General features: G+C 46.9%; 1 protein-coding gene across 1 annotated transcript in view; it reads right to left on the reverse strand.

Moving 5' to 3' along the window:
* Positions 1–281: 281 nt before the first annotated feature.
* Positions 282–22,747, reverse strand: part of LOC311229461 (acyl-CoA desaturase-like) — a gene marked incomplete at both ends in the record, with an annotated part of 48,819 nt that continues 26,353 nt past the window's right edge. The window contains 2 exons of the mRNA XM_084315542.1: positions 282–481; positions 12,620–12,852. Of these exons, the coding sequence (XP_084171668.1) occupies positions 282–481; positions 12,620–12,852 (433 nt within the window). The remainder of the gene's footprint in view (positions 482–12,619; positions 12,853–22,747) is intronic.

Here is a 22,747-nt window from a genome sequence, read left to right on the forward strand (position 1 = left end):
GGGATTTACTATCACACAAACGGGAAGATAAGTGGTTAAAATTCGGAAACAGTTGTAATCTTTTAGATATATTGAGGTTATGCTCTTAGTGCTCGTCCTGAAAAGATTTCTTTTTTTTAAATATAAAAAATTAAGAATTATATGGCCTTGAACTTGATGCAAACATTTCCTGCTTAGCATTATAACTCTGCTAACTCGTTAGGGGGGCATAAGAGTTTTAAGAAAAATAAAAATAAAATCAAAAACAATTCCTTCTTCTCATATAAATAGGGCGTAATGGCTCAATCACTTTTGTGGCTCCCATCGCCCGTCCGCTGCTTACGAGCGGTGATCATCTCTTTTGACACCTTCTTGCAGTCCCGGGCCAGACCCAGGAAGCACATGAGGTTTATGAAGGCGGTGGTGAGGTTGAGCTTGACGCCGAACTCGCTGGTGCGGTAGTCGAAGGGGAAGGTGTGGTGGTAGTTGTGGAAGCCCTCCCCTGGGGAAAACAACAAGTGAACAAATCAGTGTTTTGGGGCTGAATAGAAGAAGCCCTCCCCAGGAAAACAACAGAACCATCCATATTTGGTAAATGGCTGCTTTTTTATATAGCGCTTTTATCCAAAGCGCTTTACAATTTGTTCCTCACATTTTTACCCATTCACTCACATATTCACACACCGATGGCGGAGGCAACCATGCAAGGTGCCAACCTGCTCATTAGGAGCAATTAGGGGTTGCTCAAGGACACATCGACACGCTGCCCGGGAGGGAATAGAAGAGTAGCAGAATGATACTCAAATGGTTGATATGTATGCTTTTATCATTATATAACGATGTCAATGATTTTAATTTGGTCAATTGTGCCTCCTTAACGTAGATACAGACACTAAATATATACAGTATATTGTTATATTGAGGTCATTGATTTGGTATATTTCTCACACACTTGTACCATGCATGTGCACAATTGACAAATATACATTATACCAAATCAATATTAAAATCAAGGACATCAACAATGAATTTTGTAAGTTTAATTAATAAATAAATAAATTAATAAATTAGACAAGATTTAGTTTAACAAAAAGGAACAGACGGTCTTGAACAGAGTATTTAGATAAAGGCTCTGTGAAATAAAGAGTGTTTAGATAAAGGCTCTGAAATAAAGAGTATTTAGATAAAGGTTCTGTGAAATAAAAAGTATTTAGATAAAGGCTCTGTGAAATAAAGAGTATTTAGGTAAAGGCTCTCTGAAATAAAGAGTATTTAGATAAAGGCTCTGTGAAATAAAGAGTATTTAGGTAAAGGCTCTGTGAAATAAAGAGTATTTAGATAAAGGCTCTGAAATAAAGAGTATTTAGATAAAGGCTCTGTGAAATAAAGAGTATTTAGGTAAAGGCTCTGTGAAATAAAGAGTATTTAGATAAAGGCTCTCTGAAATAAAGAGTATTTAGATAAAGGCTCTGTGAAATAAAGAGTATTTAGGTAAAGGCTCTGTGAAATAAAGAGTATTTAGATAAAGGCTCTGAAATAAAGAGTATTTAGATAAAGGCTCTGTGAAATAAAGAGTATTTAGGTAAAGGCTCTGTGAAATAAAGAGTATTTAGATAAAGGCTCTCTGAAATAAAGAGTATTTAGATAAAGGCTCTGTGAAATAAAGAGTATTTAGGTAAAGGCTCTGTGAAATAAAGAGTATTTAGATAAAGGCTCTGAAATAAAGAATATTTAGGTAAAGGCTCTGTGAAATAAAAAGTATTTAGATAAAGGCTCTGTGAAATAAAGAGTATTTAGGTAAAGGCTCTGTGAAATAAAGAGTATTTAGATAAAGGCTCTGTGAAATAAAGAGTATTTTGGTAAAGGCTCTCTGAAATAAAGAGAATTTAGGTAAAGGCTCTGAAATAAAGAGTATTTAGATAAAGGCTCTGTGAAATAAAGAGTATTTAGGTAAAGGCTCTGTGAAATAAAGAGTATTTAGGTAAAGGCTCTCTGAAATAAAGAGTATTTAGATAAAGGCTCTGTGAAATAAAGAGTATTTAGGTAAAGGCTCTGTGAAATAAAGAGTATTTAGGTAAAGGCTCTCTGAAATAAAGAGTATTTAGGTAAAGGCTCAGTGAAATAAAGAGTATTTAGGTAAAGGCTCAGTGAAAACACGTATATTTTAATGAGACAGAGGTTGGATTTTTAAATAAGATCAGATCCATCTGTAGCCTGCATGATGTAATGGTGCAATCCTTTTCCCCATTAGTTCTACTCCTCAGTGTGCAAACAAGATCAGGTCGACCTGCACGTGGCCTGTCCCACCAAACTAATTATTGTTCTAGTATATGAGAAAAGTTGCGTTTGAGATCAATGCGGCCGGCCCAGATGGGTGCACCGCTCGGCTGTACAAAGTGGGTAAACATGCCTTGTTGTGAAGGATCAGATTAAACCGAATATGTATATTTATTTATATATATATATTTAATTGTATTTGTATATCGTTTGATATCCCCTGTATATTCCTTGTACAATATGCATTGAATATCCCTTTAGTCTACTAAACAGCCCATAATAGTTTCATTCTACCATTGGACGAGAACCTGGCGCCAGGTTGCCATACCCCTAGGTCCAAGTTCAGTCGTGCCGCCTAACATGTCGTGGCAAGCCCCGGTTCCGCGCAGGAATATGTCGGGCGAAATACGAATGGTACTATTTGTTCATAGCGCATATATATATGGCGCAAGTAAAGTAGAACTTTCTTTTTAGTCCAGTTCTTTACCCTCCAACAGAGTGACAGACGCAAAGCCTCCCCACGACGCACGTGCGGTGTAGTAAGGCCTACTTGGCCCCAGAATAGGCATTGAGATATTGTGTAGATTAATAGTTGAATAGTCATAGTTTGGCACTATACCGTCGAGTTGGACGTATTCTATTAAGCTAATAATAGTCTATTTATGTATGGTGCATCGTTCGGTTAGAGTTCTAAAGTTATCAGTACCCCCATCGTTCCTGACGTTATCTGGACGCTTAACCAGGCTGGTCAGACCCCTAGTGGTGATTGCATCCGAGGAGCTCCGGGCCAAGAGCGACTGGACCTGTATATTGGATTACTCTACCCGGACGACGGCGAGCCTTCCACGGCTTGGATTATGCTTTGTGTGCTTTGATTATTCCATGGATAAAGGCCAACACTGCGGAGTGTTGGAACTACCCCCCGGAGAAGACTCCAGGTGAGACGGCGCTCTACACCAGTGAGGTCGCCTCACGTCTCTCCGTTGTGGACCGGCAGCTACCGTCCACAGAGGGTCCAGCTGTATTCGTCTGCGGTCCGAGGTTCTGTGGGCACCGTGTCCAAGACTTTGGATTCTCCCAAGACACCGTCGGCCAGATGGGATACCGCCAGCGGCTTCTCTAACCCCCCCCTCCTACTGTCTTACAACCAGCGGGACCCCCCCCCCCCCTTAGTGTATCCAGCTATAATCATTTAAGTACCATCGCTATCGTTTCCTAAATATTCCAGGTTGTATACTTACTCCCTGCGTAACCAGAGATTGGACATTCAATGTTGATTTACCTACGAATACTCATTTGCCATAAAAGTGCATATTTCATATTTCAAATCATAAATGTAATTAAGTGATCGTTGTATACACCCTTTGCTGTATTAAACCTTCGATTTGGTACATTTGTGTGGATTCGTTTCATCAGGTGGGAAAGTGTTCATCATACTTATATCTTGTACTGGATGGCCAGAAGTTAAAGTACATGAGGTAGTGGTATTAAATATCATATCTAACAATACAGTCAGGGAATTGTACCCCTCAGTTACAATTGGTCCTTCGAGCCGGAGGGTAACTAGTGTAATATTAATATAGTGTTATTAATATCGAAATGGCCTATGATGAACACTCCACGAAACGATCCTCCTAACCTAGAACGCCCGCGGCGCAGACGACAGACACCTCAGTACTTAGAGGCTTACACTGTCAGTCAACTACCTAGCCTTCGACAAACGGTAAACGCGGTAAAAGTAGAAAGTAAAATTATGTCTGACCTTAACGACCAGGTTTCCCCAACCACAGAGGCCCTAGTAGGTCCTAATGTAACTGACCAAGCTCACGGTGGGGACCAGGAGGGAATTGACATGCCTTTACCCCCCGCCACTACTCCAGAAGTAGTCCCCGACCAGCCCCGGGAGGAAGACAACCCTACAGAGAGAGAACTCTGCACGGAAGAAGAGGAGGAGAGCGCCAAGGAACTAGAGCTCCAGGACTCCCCAACGAGTACCCCCAGGAGCGGCTCACGCAGGAGCGGCTCACCTCCACAACCGCCTTCCCCCAGCGAAGCGGAGAGGATACTACAACAGGCGTTCCTCGTCAGCCTGACAGCCTCTACCGAACGCGACCGACTCCAAGCGCAGATGCTTAGCGAGCGCGAACACCTCCAAGCACAGCAACGGAGCGAAGAACAGCGCACACGTCTGGAGATGAGACGCTTCCAGACAGAAGAGAATATGGCAAGAGACCGGGCCGACGCCCAGCGTGCCGCTGCCGGTGCCCAAAGAGACGCAGAGCGCGACAGACTACAAGCGCAACTAATAGAGCAGCTGATCAAAAGGACAACACCCTCTCCCTCCGCTAGGGGTTCAAGGAACTCGTCGAGACAACAGTCAAGGGCAGCGTCACCACAACAAGCAAGCGACCCTGAACTTGACCAACAGACAGAGCCTATACCCCCCGCAGACCCCCTTCACAGACCGGTCCAAGCGAGACCCAGCTACAAGGAAGGAGCGGCATACACTGCGGAGAAGCTAAATAAACGATTACAGGATCTGGAAGATCTGATAGAGGAAGAAGAGGGAGAAGAGGAGAACCAAGCCCGACGACAGCACAGTACTCCACCGGACCAGGAGGTCCCATACAGTCCAGGCTATACCCCTGCGGCGCTGCGCTACAGACCCCCGACTCTATTCACGGGTGAGCACGACGCACGACCAGCCCCGAGGAACAGCACCTGGACCAGCGGGCCATGGTACCCTGCCAGTACCAGCCCACAGCGAGGCGTAAGAGGGGACTCGCCCAGGAGGTCTCTCCCCCAACGCTCGCCGATGTATCAGCCATCCACGGCGTCATACAATGCCACACCGTCATTCCCAGACTTCGCCTATGAGTCGAGCACAGTACACGGAGCTCCGGATGTGCTTAGAGACAATGATGGTGGATGTCGCTGATGAACGCCACAAGTATGCAATATTACTGAAGCACCTGAAAGTACCGCGAGCGCACAATATAGCGCTAGCCTATGCTACCTCTTCGACTCCATACACAGCGGCCCTTGCAGCGCTGGATCAGAGATATGGACGTATATGGGATTACGTAATCCAGGAGATAAGGCATATTGACCGCCTACCCCCAGCCACAGACAATCGCTCACTAGACGACCTGTCAATCAAAGTGCAGTCCCTGGTAGGGATGCTGGGAGCGCAACGGGAGAAGGGCATGCATGAGCTATACGCCAACTCTAACGTCGAGAGGATTTTGGAGAAGCTGCCACCCGCAAGACAGGAGCGCTTTAGGCGGCAGAGGGATTACCGGGATCCCAACGGCCCCGAGCCATCCCTCCTTGATCTAGCCGACTTCCTGGCGAGAGAAGTCAGCAGCTTACGACTGGACACCTTCGGGCGGAGCACGCCAAGCTCCAGAGAGGGACCCAGGAGAATAAATGATGGAAGAAGATCGGTGACTGTCATGCACCAATCAGAGTCAGTACCGAGCAGTAAGAGTCACAGCACCCCCTCGAGAAAAGAGAAGTGGAAGATAGCGTACTGTGAGAAAGAACACTGGCTGTCACAATGTGACCTATTCACAAAGATGAATGCAGAAGAAGTGAGCCAATGGATAAAGTCCAACCGGCGCTGTTATCGATGTGCGCGGCCCCACATGGCAGCCGAATGCCGCCTAAAGAAAAGGTGCAGCCGGTGCGATGGAGCCCATCTAGATATACTACACGAAAGTAACGGAAGACGGCCTATACCTGCACCACGGAGCGGCACCAAGGCAAGTGTCATGTACATTGACCCCGCCAGCAGCAGCGGAGCCCAAGTGCTCTTAAAGGTAGTCCGTGTGACATTGAGCTACCAAGATAAAGTCATGGACACTTACGCCGTCCTTGATGACGGGTCAGAGAAGACCCTTCTGCTCGCCTCCGCTGCGACTCAGTTGGGACTGCGGGGGAGCAAGAACGAAATGACGATTCGGACAATAAGAAGAGATTTAAAGACGATAAAGGGCGAGAATGTCTCCTTCACCATCGCAGCCAACGGGCAGCCAGAGCGACGGTACAAGATCACAAATGCTTTCACCAGCCAAGAAATAGGACTATCGCAGTACACCTACCCTGTCACCAAGTTGATGGATAAATATGTGCACCTGCGCCAATTACCTATCCCGCTCATAGACGGCGCTACCCCGACCCTGTTGATAGGCTCCGACCATGCAGAACTCATAGTCCCGATTGACCGGGTCCATACAGGCCCCTGAGGCTGTCCTGCAGCAGTCGAGACCCGCCTAGGGTGGACCCTACAAGGCCCCCTCGCTAAATCTCTCAACCGAACAGCAGCCACTAGCTGCTTCCACTCCAGAACGACAGAAGAAGACACCACTCTCCTGCAGCATGTCGAGAGGCTATGGACCCTAGAGACAATGCCCTTTAAGAACGAAAAGAAAGATATTCGCTCTAAAGAAGACATTTACGCCATCAACCTACTCGAGCAGGGGACAAAGAGAGTCACAGTCGGCGGAGTGATGAGATACGCAACTCCACTCCTGAGGCGAGAGGGAATGCCCACCTTTCACGCAAAGAAAGACGCCACGGAGCGCTATCTACTGAACACAGAGCGGCGCCTAGCCAAAGACCCCGCTCAAGAGAGTGTGTACCGAGCTGAGATTGAGAAGCTAATCACAGCGGGACACGTAACAAAGATTGACATTAAAGAGGCCGATCAGACGACCGAATCATGGTACGTGCCGCATCACAAGGTCCATCACAACGGCAAGGATCGCATTGTGTTTAACTGCAGCTACCAGATCGGATCCCAAAATCTGAATAAAGAGCACTTGCCCGGCCCCACACTCGGCCCCTCCCTACTAGGCGTGCTACTGCGCTTCCGCCAGGACAAGGTGGCTATAAGCGGGGATATCAAAGGGATGTTCTTGCAGGTGAGACTAGTAGAGGAGGACAAGCCTCTGCTACGGTTCCTATGGAGAGAGAAGATCGGAGATGAGAACCCATCCATCTACCAGTGGGAAGTACTCCCCTTCGGAACCACATGCAGCCCGTGCTGTGCTACCTTTGCACTACAGAAACACGTCACAGAGGACCCAGCAGCAGATGAAGAGGTCCAACACAGTGTGAAGAACAGTTTCTACGTGGACAACTGTTTACAAAGCGTCTCGACTCAAGAAGAAGCCGAGGCTCTCCTAATCAAGTTACGCGCCTCCCTAATCAAAGGCGGCTTTGATCTCAGGCAGTGGGCCAGCAGCGACCCGCACGTATTGCGCAGCCTCTCCTCCGCGGACAAGGCTGCCAGCAGCGAGACCTGGATGGCGACAATCCCAGGAGAAGCCCAAGAAATGACACTAGGACTAGTCTGGCGCTTCAAAACAGACTCGCTCCACTATAGACACAAACCCTTGGCTCCAGAGCAAGGAAGGTCGGCGGCGATACCGACCACCAGACGGAGTGTGTACAGAACACTCGCCAGACAATATGACCCGTTGGGATGTATTCTACCTTACACCACCAGGGCAAAGATGATTGTACGAGCACTATGGGACAAAGACCAGGGCTGGGACGACCCAATACCCGCACACCTTGCCTCAACATGGAGAGAGTGGGAGACGGAACTCCGCTCACTCCCAGGTGTCAATATACGCCGCAGCTACTTCCCATCCACAGTGAGGCCAGAGACATGCCAGATTGAGCTACACGTCTTCAGCGACGCCTCCGAAGTAGCCTACGGATCGGTGGCCTACTTGCGTGCCCAAGAGATGGGAGGAAAGATACACACTGCTTTCATCCTGGCCCACTCAAGAATAGCCCCACGTAAGCAACAATCTATCCCACGTCTAGAGCTCTGCGCAGCCCTTGCAGGAGCGCATCTAGCCACGTTAATCCAACGTGAACTCACCATTCCGGTGCATAGAACAATCTTGTGGTCAGATTCCACGACAGTACTCACATGGATCAAGTCTGATTCATGCAGATACAAGGTCTTCGTGGGAGTCAGAGTCACCGAGATTCAAGAATTAACAGAAGAAGCAAGCTGGCGGTATGTGGACACCACACACAACCCAGCTGACGTCATCACCCGGGGAATGTCTCTGGATGACCTAACCCGTCGCAACATCTACAGTGACGGACCAGCATTCCTCAAGCTCCCGGAAGGAGATTGGCCTACGCCCACCCCGAGGGAAGCAAGTAACGAGGAGGCTGAGAACAAGAAACCTATGTTCTGTGGACTGAGCACTGTCGCCTCCACAGACCCCAACATAGATGACTGCATTACCCTAGAGAGTGCGCAACAAAGAACATTCCTGCGGCACCACCCAGAGATTCAGTCCACCACTGACATGTCAGCAGCTGACTACGAAGAAGCAGAACTTCTTCTACTACAACGAGCCCAGAGAGACTCGTTCCCCGATGAGCTAGACTGTCTACAGGGAGGAAACCCCGTCCCATCAGACAGCAGACTGATTCACCTGGCACCAGAGAGTGACGCCCATAATCTCATCAGAGTGGGTGGTCGCCTGCGGAGAGCCCCCGATCTACCAGATGACATTAAGTACCCGATCGTCTTGAACAGCCGACACAAGGTCACAGAGCTGATCATAAAGAAATACGACGAGGATGTACACCACGCAGGAGCAGAGAGAGTCTTCGCGGAGATCAGACGTCGTTATTGGATATTGCAAGGGAGAGAAGCAGTACGGCGCTTCCAGCGAACCTGTCTAGACTGCCGTAAGTGGCGCGCGCAGCCCAGCATACCACGGATGGCTGACTTACCCCCCTGTCGCCTCCGAATCGGCGACAAGCCATTCCACTCCACAGGCATGGACTGCTTTGGCCCGTTGTATATAAAGAGAGGAAGAGGCACCGAGAAGCGGTGGGGTATTGTATTCAAATGCATGACCACCAGAGCGATACATATCGAGCTCCTTCCGACCATGAGCACAGACTCATTCCTTATGGCCTTCCGGAGATTCGCATCACGGAAAGGAAAACCGTCTACATTGTTGTCCGATCACGGGACCAACTTCAAAGGTGGAGAAAGAGAGCTGAGAGAGAGCTTCCAAGCTATGGGCCCAGAACTTAAGACCCACCTCGCTCCAGCCCAGATTGACTTCCAGTTTAATCCCCTGAACGCACCCCACTTCGGTGGAACCTGGGAACGAGAAGTACGTTCTATAAAGACAGCCCTGTACGCCGTACTCGGAGCCCAGACTGTGGCGGAGGAAGTCCTAATGACAGTCCTCACGGAGATCGAGGGAGTATTGAACTCAAAGCCCCTCGGTTACGTCTCCAGTGATGTAGCAGATGTCGACCCAGTCACCCCCAACACACTCCTAATGGGGCGGCTGGACCCCGCGCTACCCCAGACAATGTACAGGCCTGAAGAAGCGAACGGCCGAAGAATGTGGAGGTACAGCCAAGTACTAGCTGACAAGTTTTGGAGCAGCTTCCTACTTCACTACCTACCGTCTCTACAGACCCGCCAGAAGTGGGTAAAAGAGAGAGACAATTTGACAGAAGGAACAGTCGTCATGATTATTGACCAGTCACTACCCAGAGCTATGTGGCCGGCTGGCCGCGTAAGCAAAGTGATCACCGGTGCCGATGGCAAGGTCCGAGCAGCTGAAGTACTCGTCCAGGGGCGCACCTACACACGTCCCGTGGCGAGGCTCATAGAACTGCCCCGACTCCCAGATACTATCGATGATGACCATGACCCTATGACTTTGTGAGTTGACTGACCCTCACAGCGGACCTTGAGTGGTAGACAGTGCGGTTAATCTGTCTCTGCTTAGCTAATTAGGTGGGACTAATTAGGGGGCGGCTGTTGTGAAGGATCAGATTAAACCGAATATGTATATTTATTTATATATATTTAATTGTATTTGTATATCGTTTGATATCCCCTGTATATTCCTTGTACAATATGCATTGAATATCCCTTTAGTCTACTAAACAGCCCATAATAGTTTCATTCTACCATTGGACGAGAACCTGGCGCCAGGTTGCCATACCCCTAGGTCCAAGTTCAGTCGTGCCGCCTAACATGTCGTGGCAAGCCCCGGTTCCGCGCAGGAATATGTCGGGCGAAATACGAATGGTACTATTTGTTCATAGCGCATATATATATGGCGCAAGTAAAGTAGAACTTTCTTTTTAGTCCAGTTCTTTACCCTCCAACAGAGTGACAGACGCAAAGCCTCCCCACGACGCACGTGCGGTGTAGTAAGGCCTACTTGGCCCCAGAATAGGCATTGAGATATCGTGTAGATTAATAGTTGAATAGTCATAGTTTGGCACTATACCGTCGAGTTGGACGTATTCTATTAAGCTAATAATAGTCTATTTATGTATGGTGCATCGTTCGGTTAGAGTTCTAAAGTTATCAGTACCCCCATCGTTCCTGACGTTATCTGGACGCTTAACCAGGCTGGTCAGACCCCTAGTGGTGATTGCATCCGAGGAGCTCCGGGCCAAGAGCGACTGGACCTGTATATTGGATTACTCTACCCGGAGACGGCGAGCCTTCCACGGCTTGGATTATGCTTTGTGTGCTTTGATTATTCCATGGATAAAGGCCAACACTGCGGAGTGTTGGAACTACCCCCCGGAGAAGACTCCAGGTGAGACGGCGCTCTACACCAGTGAGGTCGCCTCACGTCTCTCCGTTGTGGACCGGCAGCTACCGTCCACAGAGGGTCCAGCTGTATTCGTCTGCGGTCCGAGGTTCTGTGGGCACCGTGTCCAAGACTTTGGATTCTCCCAAGACACCGTCGGCCAGATGGGATACCGCCAGCGGCTTCTCTACCCCCCCCCCTCCTACTGTCTTACAACCAGCGGGACCCCCCCCCCCTTAGTGTATCCAGCTATAATCATTTAAGTACCATCGCTATCGTTTCCTAAATATTCCAGGTTGTATACTTACTCCCTGCGTAACCAGAGATTGGACATTCAATGTTGATTTACCTACGAATACTCATTTGCCATAAAAGTGCATATTTCATATTTCAAATCATAAATGTAATTAAGTGATCGTTGTATACACCCTTTGCTGTATTAAACCTTCGATTTGGTACATTTGTGTGGATTCGTTTCATCAGGTGGGAAAGTGTTCATCATACTTATATCTTGTACTGGATGGCCAGAAGTTAAAGTACATGAGGTAGTGGTATTAAATATCATATCTAACAATACAGTCAGGGAATTGTACCCCTCAGTTACATGCCTGGTGCAAAATGGACATGCAGCAGACCACCACTGCACCAGCTAAAACCAGGATATCCTTCACAAAATAAACATTAGCCACTGGATTAGCAAGTTCCGCCCCACTGTGTGAATGCCAGACGACATCAGCTGCAACGGGGCTCCCAATGTGGCAGACAGGGCATATAATCATGCAGCAGCACAGAGTTTAAATATCAACAAGCAGCACAGAGTTTAAATATCAACAAGCAGCACAGAGTTTAAATATCAGAGAGCTCCAAAACACAAGACAAAACAAGCAGCACAGACAGAGTTTAAATATCAACAAGCAGCACAGAGTTTAAATATCAGAGGGCTCCAAAACACAAGACAAAAGTGCCAAAATAGCATATATTCTTACCATATATCCTTCTATATACCTACTTACACCTGCGTATAACCCATTATAACCTATATAACCCTGTATGCTATATAACAATAATGCTGTATACCGTATATATTTATTCTTACCGAATATATATATCTATCCACGTCCGTCTGTATACATACCCGCATATAATCCTTTTTACATATCTGTAGATAGTGATACTATGTCTATATTTGTAGTACATATCCCTTACCAACTCTTACTAATATAAGATTATCCTTTATTAATCCCTTTGGGAAAATTCAGGAGTTGAGTTACACTGCTGGCCAGTATGACTTACTACCATTGTGTCTTTATACCTGCATCACTGTAGATATTGATACTACTACGATTATTCAGGCAACGATTCAATGCATCATGAAATCTCTTCGATTAATTTTCTATCAGTTAATTCCCCAAAAAATTTTGAATACACAAATGTGGCTGGGGGAACTGATTGACTCAGCATGAATGGACTATAGGTCAATAAAAACAATATACACACAAAAAAAAAACATGAAAAAAAAAGTTATATATTTTTTCCGATTATAATCTATTCTAACATTTTCAAATCGATGCAGTTGAATCGTCACATTAGAATCGATGCATTTCGATTAATCAATGCATCATTACACCCCTTATACACCCCTATCAGTCACTGTAAAATATTGTTAAATGATTGTGCATATTGTATTGTGTGAGATGATGACTGAATAAACTACTACTACAACTCGCGGTCCTTCCTTCCTTCCTCACCTAGGGCGCTGAACGCGACAAAGCGGTTCTCCCGGGGGTTGATGTCGTGGTCGTAGGGCCGGTTGCCCCACCTGTGCGCGGCGCTGTTGACCAGCCAGGTGGCGTTGAGCCCCAGCGTGTACCTCATCAGCCCGGGCACGAAGTAGCCCACCGTCAGGGACTCGCCCCACAGGTACCAGGGCACCAGCATGGGCATGAGGAAGCAGAGCAGCAGCACGGAGAGCTTGTAGTGCCTGGGGAGGACAAAAGAAAGGTTTTAGTTTTTTTTATTTGTCAGAACAAAATACAGGATACTTTATAATGAAATGCTTAGTAAAGAGAAAGTAAGTAAAAAATTAAGAAGTAAAAAGTAGGTAAAGTCAATACAATACAGAGTAAAATGAGTACCAGTGAGGTAGAATGCAGAGGTACAAAACGTGGGGTATAGGGTGCAAATGAGGTATGAATGTGGCGCAGGGTTTGAAATTAACGGGGGCTTGGGGCAAGATGCCCTCAAAAATGGACCAAATGCCCCCGAAAATCAGTTAAGGGGGGCAGAAAAAGCCCCAGACAGTTTATCAATTATATATATAAGCACCCGCAAAGCGCCAATGGCGGGCAGATTTGAACAAAATAGTCATGTAAAATAAAGGACAGTCGCCTTTTTGTAGCCCTCAATCTCTCCTTGTTTACACTGCTTGCACTGTAACGTTACGCCCGATTAGCTAACGTTAGCTTAATAACGTTAATGGGTTATAAATATGTGGAACCATTTCAAGAGACTGGCTAGGCTACAGTATGATGCGGGGGCTGTAGACAGTGGTGAGTTGTTAACTTGTTCCGTGTGCCGCAAGTATGTCAAAAAGAAAAACAGAAACAACACGTTTGTCATTGTCGTGTTACTTCACAGTACAAATACGTGAGTCCTCTGCTGTGGTTGTGAGTAGGGCTGTCTTAAATACTTCGAAGCTTCGTTCGATGGGCATGGGATTCGAATATGAAAATAAATTTTGATTATGTAAAAAAAAAAATTAAATGTTTTTGCTAAATCAACTCTGCCTCTCTTTGTTAATTACAACAAGCAATGCTGTCTGTTATTTAAGATGAGGTGTTATTTAAGATGAGGTCGGACTCTGCACTGACAGATTTGTGTTCATTGTGCTGCTTTTATAAAGCCTCAAATGACGGCTTACAATATTTCAAAGCAAAGTGTTTAGTTTGTCTAAGATTTAAAAAGGTTTAAACTTTACAGCACTCACAAAGTTGAACAAAGTGCTGTACAAGTCCCACAACATAAAAACATAAAAAATAAATGTAATACTCAATTTTAAATTTTATTTCGAAGCTTCGAATTAAAATCGAATCTCGGCCCCGAAGCTTCGAATTCCAAAAAAGAAATCGAAGGTCAGCCCTAGTTGTGAGTATCCTTTATTAGCTTAACTCCATAGCAACATCACACTAGGTGTATCTCTATCGCCCCTCCCGTACCTGCCCCTTGACCCAGAGTATGGTGGCCTGTACGCGTGTATGCCTTCTACAACGCTGTTCCGTTTCCGCATTGCCGTTTTGCGCTCTGATTGGCCGCTGAAGCACGCCCCCCAAGTGATGTGCGAACAGCCAGCAGCACTGCCCTGCAGCCTTCGCCGAGCTCTAGTTCTAACCAACTGTGAAAAGCCCCAACTTGAAACATGGAGTGGAGCGCGATGGAGATCAACCCCAAGGTTGGAAAATCACTTAGATTTCATAAATATTTACCCGTTTCTCATACGGTTAACGATTCAGAAACAATCTCCGTGTGTTTATGTCGTTGCAGATGCTCAACAAGGTGGGTTTGAGGCTGTCATGGCGGCGAAAGTGTCTTTATTATTTTGATTAGTTAACGTTATCATTAGCAGGTAAGTTATGAAGTCATTGTTTATCATAAAACCAACAGCATGACTGGCTCGTCTATTCTGTGCTAGATCAAGACACTATTTCAATAATGGATGACGGTGCGGAATTATCTTTTTAAAGCAGAGTAGGAGTAGAAAACAATTCATGAAAGTAGAAGATATAGGTGTGCAACCTTGCTAGCTGACGTTATATCTACAGAGTACTAACTGTTCTCGGTGGCGTGTATGCTTTCACCGTCATCCATTATTGAAATAGTGTCTTGATCTAGCACAGAATAGACGAGCCAGTCTAACATCGCGCAGCTGGCGAGATTCATGTCCCGGATAATGACGGGCGGTGCGGAGCTGACCGAAGTGCAACGTGATCAGCTTGCCCAGGCGACAGGAGCCATCCTGCATCTGATCCAGCTGCAGGCCGTCGCCGCTGGGAATGTACGCGCCCTGACCACTCTAGCCCAGTGCCACCTTTGGCTGGAGCAGGCGCGTGTGCCGGAGAGGAAGAGGACTCCACTTCTGACGGCACCCCTCTACGATGCTGGGTTCTTCGGGTCGGCGTTGCAGCTGATGACCTCAACCTGCAGGGAAATGCAGGAGGAGCGTTCCGTGCTCCAGCCTCATTTCCCCCCGCCCGATGTCACCGGTGGAGTCAGACGGAAGGCTCGTCGTCGAGGTTCCGCCGCCGAAGACGCCGCTGCTACCACCGCCACTGCTGGCCGTTCAGCGAAGAAGGCCAGGAGGAGAGAGGGCGCCTCGGCCACTGCAGCCGGCCCATCCACGCTCGGAGGTGACGGTAGGGATCGTCATGACCAGCCTCCAGTCCTTTACCGTCCCTCCGGGGCTCCCCGGGGTGGCAAGTCCCGAGCGGCTCGTGGCAGGCGTCGCTAGTGACTTTTTCCCTCTGTTGGTCCCCCATGTTCCCTTCCCGGCCCGGGCCCACCATATGATTTTTGTTAAATAAAAGGTCCCTCCTGGGAGGGACTGGTTTTGTTACAAACTGTGTGTTTATTCACTACATATGATGGGGAAACGATGTGTGAACCTTTCGCTAGTGTGGGTTTGATAGGAGGGCTAGACTTGTTGGTTGCTACATTTTCATGTTATAGAGCATAAGCAAGGCCTGCAGCTTACACTCGGTTGAAAAAGGTTTTTCTGCCTCGACCTGAAGATTAGGTATTCACATAAAGGTAGAGGTTAGTTGTGTGCTCTGTTGCTTAAACAGTGATATTGAGCCGCAACACTGTTGTGTTGGTCTGCAGTAATGCTCGTGTGTGTAAAGGTACCGCGGTTTTTCAGGCCGCTCTCTCTCTCTATCAAATCTTCTGTGTCTTGCAACATAAACACGGGTGTCGGGTTCACACATATATAACTTTGGCCTTGTTATAAACCCTGTTCACAGACTTGTCTGTGGCTAGCGTGCATTGAGTTAGCTTTGTGCTGTTCATTAGCATACTGGCTACTTAAGGTATCATATGGCTATTTGTTGTTGTCGTATTCGAGGGTTGGGCTTGCAAGGGGGTACCGGATAAACCCCTTCTTCCCTCTTCTGATTGGTAACCTTTTTTTTTACCCTCTTTTTCATTCGGTCCGGCCAAGCTGTTAGGCAGCTTGGCACGGGGGGGGGGGGGAGGGTTTCCCTGACTCCGCACCTATTACGGGCAGTTGAGTCATGGGTTTCCCCCCGTCATAAAATACGTCACTGGGCACGTTTCTATTGGACGACGGCTTCCGTGAGTTTTTTCAGACCCATGTGTGGTTCTGTCATTGTCAAGTTGTCGGGGCAGAGCGAAGAAACTTTTTGTTCTGCTACGCTCGATATACATGTAACTTGAGTCTGTTGGTCACATGGCTCAATGTTACCGTGACTTTTCAATTCATGGCTCACGTGGGAAGTCTCTCTGAGGATTCCCGTCTCCTCCCTGTGGTGAGGGTGGCGGGATGTAAAAATGAAAACAATTTTTACCCTCAGCCGTGTCACGTGGGATTCATGTCAGTCTGTGTTTCTTTCTTTTTTAATAAAAAGAGGAAAGAACGTGAAGCACGGCGGCTCCTTGTCGTTCTCCCAGGCGACTTGGAGGAACAATGTCTGGTGTCTTGTTAGACTATCCATTGATGTGTTTGGGTCTCGACGCGTACATAGTGCTGGCTCGGGGTGTTTCTGATAAGAAGCTAGTATGATATAGAACGATAGGTTATGAATATAACCGTAGTTCTATGAATATTAGTGACGCTCAGCGTCTGGACGCCACTGCAGCCTTTGATCTTGCCTTGTGTTGAAAGATTGGGAAGGAGGCGAGTGTGGGGCCACACACCTGCTTATGAAGGTAGCGGATAGGGGTGTGGCCAGACGAATGTTGGTATGTAAAGGTACATTGTGAGTTTTTATTCAGTGCATATGCACGAAGTGAGGTTAGTGCAGATGACGCTGAGCGTCACTAGTATTCATAGAACTACGGTTATATTCATAACCTATCGTTTTCACCTGAACTAACAGCTTTATTCCGATCACGTTTTTTGCCACCGATAACCGATCGTCTATGAGTCATATCGGCCGATACCAATCGTTTTTGGTTTTCTTATAGCAGCTGGCAGTATTATAATGTAGGTCTAACACAGGCATTCTCAAAGTCCGGTATAAATGATCTAATCTAAGAAATTAAGTAAAGTGAATAGTACTGGGTGTTAAGCATAACAGTATCTACGTTAATTTACTTCTGACCATTATAGTCAAAGTAATTTCCTATGAACTGAAACTTATAAGATGTTCTCAGTATTCAGTTACAGCTATGAAGCACGATAGCTAATTAGCCAACAGCTGCAAAAACAAATTATGTTAATTAAGACATTGATATCAGGAGCCATCTGTAGCTACTGCTAGTCGGCTAGATCAGGGGTTCCCAAACTTTTCAGGCCAGGGCCCAGAAAATAAGGCGTCAGAGAGCCGCGGCCCAATGGACATCGTCAGTTTTTTTTTTTTTTTTTTTTTTGCCAGGTGACCGATTTTTTAAGCCAAATATCACTTCAATCCTATTAAGTTAGTTCAAGTTAGTTATTCATTTATATGTGCTATTTATGAGAGGGCTAACTTGTTGCAAAATAATAATGATAATAATAATAGCCTCATTAAAATACTATTGTTGCTTCGGTTGTTTTCAGCATTTTATGTGCATAATCTGTTATTTAGTTTGAAATGTTCGTTGAAATAAGTAGATTTTTCGTTTTTGTTTATTTATTAAGTTAATATAAAACCATATAGTCACATTTTAGAATACAATAGAATAGAATTTTAGAATACAACTAGAAACACTGTCCTGGCCTGCTTCTAAGTTCAGTGGCCTGACAAAAAATAAATAAAAAAAATAAAATAAAAAAAATAAAAAATAAAAACAATATTTTTTTTTATTTTTTTTTTATTTTTTTTAAATCATCTCGCGGCCCACCCGTGGCTGCTCGCGGCCCACCTTTGGGTCGCGACCCCGACTTTGGGAACCACTGGGCTAGATAACGTTAGACAAGTTGTCTAAGACAACGCCTCATGTATTAAACTAAAGTGAATAGTTTACCGGGTAATTTAGTTTAAAGTTTAACAGTGACATTAGCTAAGTAGCTGACGTTAGCTCACGGAACAATAATAATAATAATGCAGGACCTCTTTAGGAGGGTCTTTATTCGGCATGCAACGAACTGGACATGCAATTGGAGCGGCACACACACACCGGGATACACACACACATGCATTGTCTTTCCTCAGTCGCCGATGCGCTTGAGACTCTGCGCTTGACCCATCCCGTCGTCCTTCCCCCCATGGGCAGCCGGGAGCAGATAGGGCGTCAACGTGAGCCGCGCCCCGGGGACCAATCCAAGTGCTCCTGTCCGTCTTCGTCAAGGACACCACAGCGTTAGCGATCTGTTGTTGTGCATGTTTTTCCATTGGGTTTATCTTATCGGGGGGGGAACCCTTGTGAGCACGGGGAGAACATGCAAACTCCACACAGAAAGGCCTGGGAGCAGTGGCGTAGCGGAGGCCCCCGCAACCCCCCCGGAGCTTAGGGGGCCCCACCCCCACTGTAGGCTATCCTCTTAGATGTCGTAACGCGCGGGAACAACAGGGCGCAGTGTGGCAGTGTGAGGAGCCCAGTATGGTTATGCGGGGCTGCAGCTGGATGCATCTCGCGCTGCTATGATTTGCTCACCTGCGATAGGGCTAGCTGATAACTAATGTTCATTGACAGCGTTCAAAACACAGCGGGAAGCGCCAGTAAAAATGCCGCAAATATCCAAGCGGAACAGGAGACGGCAAAGCTACGAAAATCAGGCAGCAAAGGTAGACTGACTCTAACGTTACTGAAGAATGCATCGGCAGTAAGCTCCCCACCCAGGCCGGCCGCCGCGCCGCGTCCACCGCTATCAACACGCCGGTCCCCCGGTCAGCTTCGCGTCAAGTCCAGGCAGACAGACAGCCCAGCCAGGATAGGCGGAAGGTGAGCTGGACATTAGGGTCGGCTGTTATGGGATGGACCTTGTGCGGAGCGCGCACAATTTTCTCACTTTATTATTGATTTAGGAGAGTGGGCGGGGCCTCATGGTCTGACCTGCGGGGGGGCCTTGACATATTGTGCAACGCCACTGCCTGGGAGATACCCCACCTGGGTACCTGGCATCATGGAAACCTGGTCCCCAAGCGGGAATCGAACCCTGGACCTTCTTGCTGTGAGGCGAGAGTGTTAACCACTACACCACCGTGCCCCTATAGCTAGTTAGCCAACAACTGCGAAAACGAAGCCAAAATGATATCAGACGTTGATATCAGGAGCTATCAGTAGCTAGCCAGCTAGATAACATTAGACAACGCCCCATGCATTAAACTAAAGTGAATAGTTGACTGGGCCATGCTTCAGTTATGTTGAAAGAGGTGCTCATGCACTCGACTCTTGCCGGAGCATTTGTTGACATGGGTCTGTGGGGGGGGGGGGGGGGGGGGCAAGGCGTGCAGCAGCAGCAGCTGTGTGTGCCTGAGAGAAAAGACAGCAAGCTAGAACTCCGCTGAGAATTGGATCATGTTTTCCGCGCGTGTCATCGATCGGTTTTCACGATTGGCAAAAATAAAGCATTATTGGAAATTCACCGATCCCATATTTATACTGAATATCGGCCGATACCGATCGATCGATCGGGGCATCACTACAGGAACAGATTCTGGTTTTCATCTGAACTAGCAGCTTTATTCAGGAACAGATTCTGGTTTTCATCTGAACTAGCAGCTTTATTCAGGAACAGATTCTGGTTTTCATCTGAACTAGCAGCTTTATTCAGGAACAAATTCTGGTGTTCATCTGAACTAGCAGCTTTATTCAGGAACAGATTCTGGTGACTAGCAGCTTTATTCAGTAACAGATTCTGGTTTTCATCTGAACTAGCAGCTTTATTCAGGAACAGATTCTGTTTTCATCTGAACTAGCAGCTTTATTCAGGAACAGATTCTGGTGTTCATCTGAACTAGCAGCTTTATTTAGTAACAGCCTGGTTTTCATCTGAACTAGCAGCTTTATTCAGTAACAGCTTGGTTTTCATCTGAACTAGCAGCTTTATTTAGTAACAGCCTGGTTTTCATCTGAACTAGCAGCTTTATTCAGGAACAGAGCCTGGTTTTCATCTGAACTAGCAGCTTTTTTCAAAGAAAACTAAAGGAACGGAGCCTGGTCACTTGCCAGACACGGTCACGTTGGGCACCTTTTAGACTTAGGAATAAATGCACATCAGTAAGAAATGACAAATTTATTCTGTAGTGTGGTAGTGAAAGGTTAACCTTCTGTAGTGTGGTAGTGAAAGGGTTAATGATGATTGCGTTTCCACTACTCTACTAGGGATTTATTGGAAGCTTTGCAAGCCATTGATCCCAGGAGCTCAACTGGAGGGGATCAATTGGATCTTCTCCTAAAACTGGCTTCAGAGGATTTATCACAGAGCAATTAACGCACACTCAATCTTTCCATCAAGTGTATTCACAAGTGTTTGAATAACAGCACATGTATTTCCATTACATAATAGGTGGCAATGATTTGTTTGTCATTTGCTTATGTGTATGATTCTTAACTGCGTTTTTATTTTGTTATTGGTGTGTATGTATATATGTATATTAGTATTTGTACTCCTGTTGGGGCCTCTTGGACCAGATCGACATTGTAAATAAGAAACCTGTTCTTAATGTTTGAACTGGCTATAAATAAAAAATAATTATGAGGAAGAAAGGTATGTGTTTTTACAATACAGTCGTGCAAATATACATATAGGCTATTTTTTGGTTGTCGTTTGACTTAAGTAACACCACGACAAATTACTTCGCTGTAAATTACATCAAAAGATGCCAGGTCACACTGGCGTTTCTTTCCCCTGGAAGACCTGAACTTCCCTGATGCAGTTATGGGTCATGTTTTGGTCTGATGACGAGTCACTTGACAAGAAACAGAGACACAGCACCTCACTATCTCAGCAGAGACACAGCGCCTCACTATCTCAGCAGAGACACAGCGCCTCACTATCTCATAAGAGACACAGCGCCTCACTATCTCAGCAGAGACACAGCGCCTCACTATCTCAGCAGAGAGCAGAGACACAGCGCCTCACTATCTCAGTGGAGACACAGCGCCTCACTATCTCAGCAGAGAGAGCAGAGACACAGCGCCTCACTATCTCAGCAGAGACACAGCGCCTCACTATCTCAGTGGAGACACAGCACCTCACTATCTCAGTGGAGACACAGCGCCTCACTATCTCAGCAGAGACACAGCGCCTCACTATCTCAGTGGAGACACAGCGCCTCACTATCTCAGCAGAGACACAGCGCCTCACTATCTCAGTGGAGAGAGCAGAGACACAGCACCTCACTATCTCAGCAGAGACACAGCGCCTCACTATCTCAGTGGAGAGAGCAGAGACACAGCACCTCACTATCTCAGTGGAGAGAGCAGAGACACAGCACCTCACTATCTCAGCGGAGACACAGCGCCTCACTATCTCAGCAGAGACACAGCGCCTCACTATCTCAGTGGAGAGAGCAGAGACACAGCACCTCACTATCTCAGCAGAGACACAGCGCCTCACTATCTCAGTGGAGAGAGCAGAGACACAGCACCTCACTATCTCAGCGGAGACACAGCGCCTCACTATCTCAGCAGAGACACAGCGCCTCACTATCTCAGCGGAGAGAGCAGAGACACATCGCCTCACTATCTCAGCGAGACACAGCGCCTCACTATCTCAGCGGAGACACAGCGCCTCACTATCTCAGCAGAGACACAGCACCTCACTATCTCAGCAGAGACACAGCGCCTCACTATCTCAGCGGAGAGAGCAGAGACACATCGCCTCACTATCTCAGCAAGACACAGCGCCTCACTATCTCAGCGGAGACACAGCGCCTCACTATCTCAGCAGAGACACAGCGCCTCACTATCTCAGCGGAGACACAGCGCCTCACTATCTCAATTCAATCAATCAATTTCTTTAATGACCACCCAGCCAGGCTGGTGGAATTTGGTGTCAGTGCATAGCATAGCAGTTCCAACATAAAACATAGAACATATAACATCACTTACAGCGTACATAAAAGAAAACACAATTACATAGATACAGTTCAGAGTTGTCCATGTCCATGTCAGCAGAGGTAAGGGGGGTTGCGGGGGGTACTACAGGGAGGGGGGGGGGTGCTACAGGGAGTTCAGTGTCCGTATGGCAGTGGGGAAGAAGCTGTTTTTGAACCGGGATGTTTTGGTGGTCAGGGATCTGTAGCGCCTCCCGGAGGGCAGCAGCTGGAAGATGTGGTGTGCTGGGTGAGTGGGGTCGGAGATGATTTTCCTGGCTCTCCTGATTGTGATTTGGCGGTGGAGTGATTCGAGAGAAGGGAGGGGGTGCAGATTATTTTTGAGGATTTATTGATGATTCTTTGTAGTTTGTTTTTTGAGTGAGTGTCCAGATTGCTGTACCAAACAGTTATGGAGAAGGTGAGGATGCTTTGTATAATGGCCTGGTAGAAACGGAGCAAGAGATGTTTATTGACTCTGTATTTCTTAAGCTGGCGGAGGAAGAAGAGTCTTTGATTTGCTTTTTTGTGTCTCAGTGTCTCAGTGGAGACACAGCGCCTCACTATCTCAGCAGAGACACAGCGCCTCACTATCTCAGCAGAGACACATCACCTCACTATCTCAGTGGAGACACAGCGCCTCACTATCTCAGCAGAGACACAGCGCCTCACTATCTCAGC

The sequence above is a fragment of the Notolepis coatsorum genome (assembly GCF_963971535.1).
Source record: "Notolepis coatsorum genome assembly, chromosome: 6".
Taxonomy (NCBI): domain Eukaryota; kingdom Metazoa; phylum Chordata; class Actinopteri; order Aulopiformes; family Paralepididae; genus Notolepis; species Notolepis coatsorum.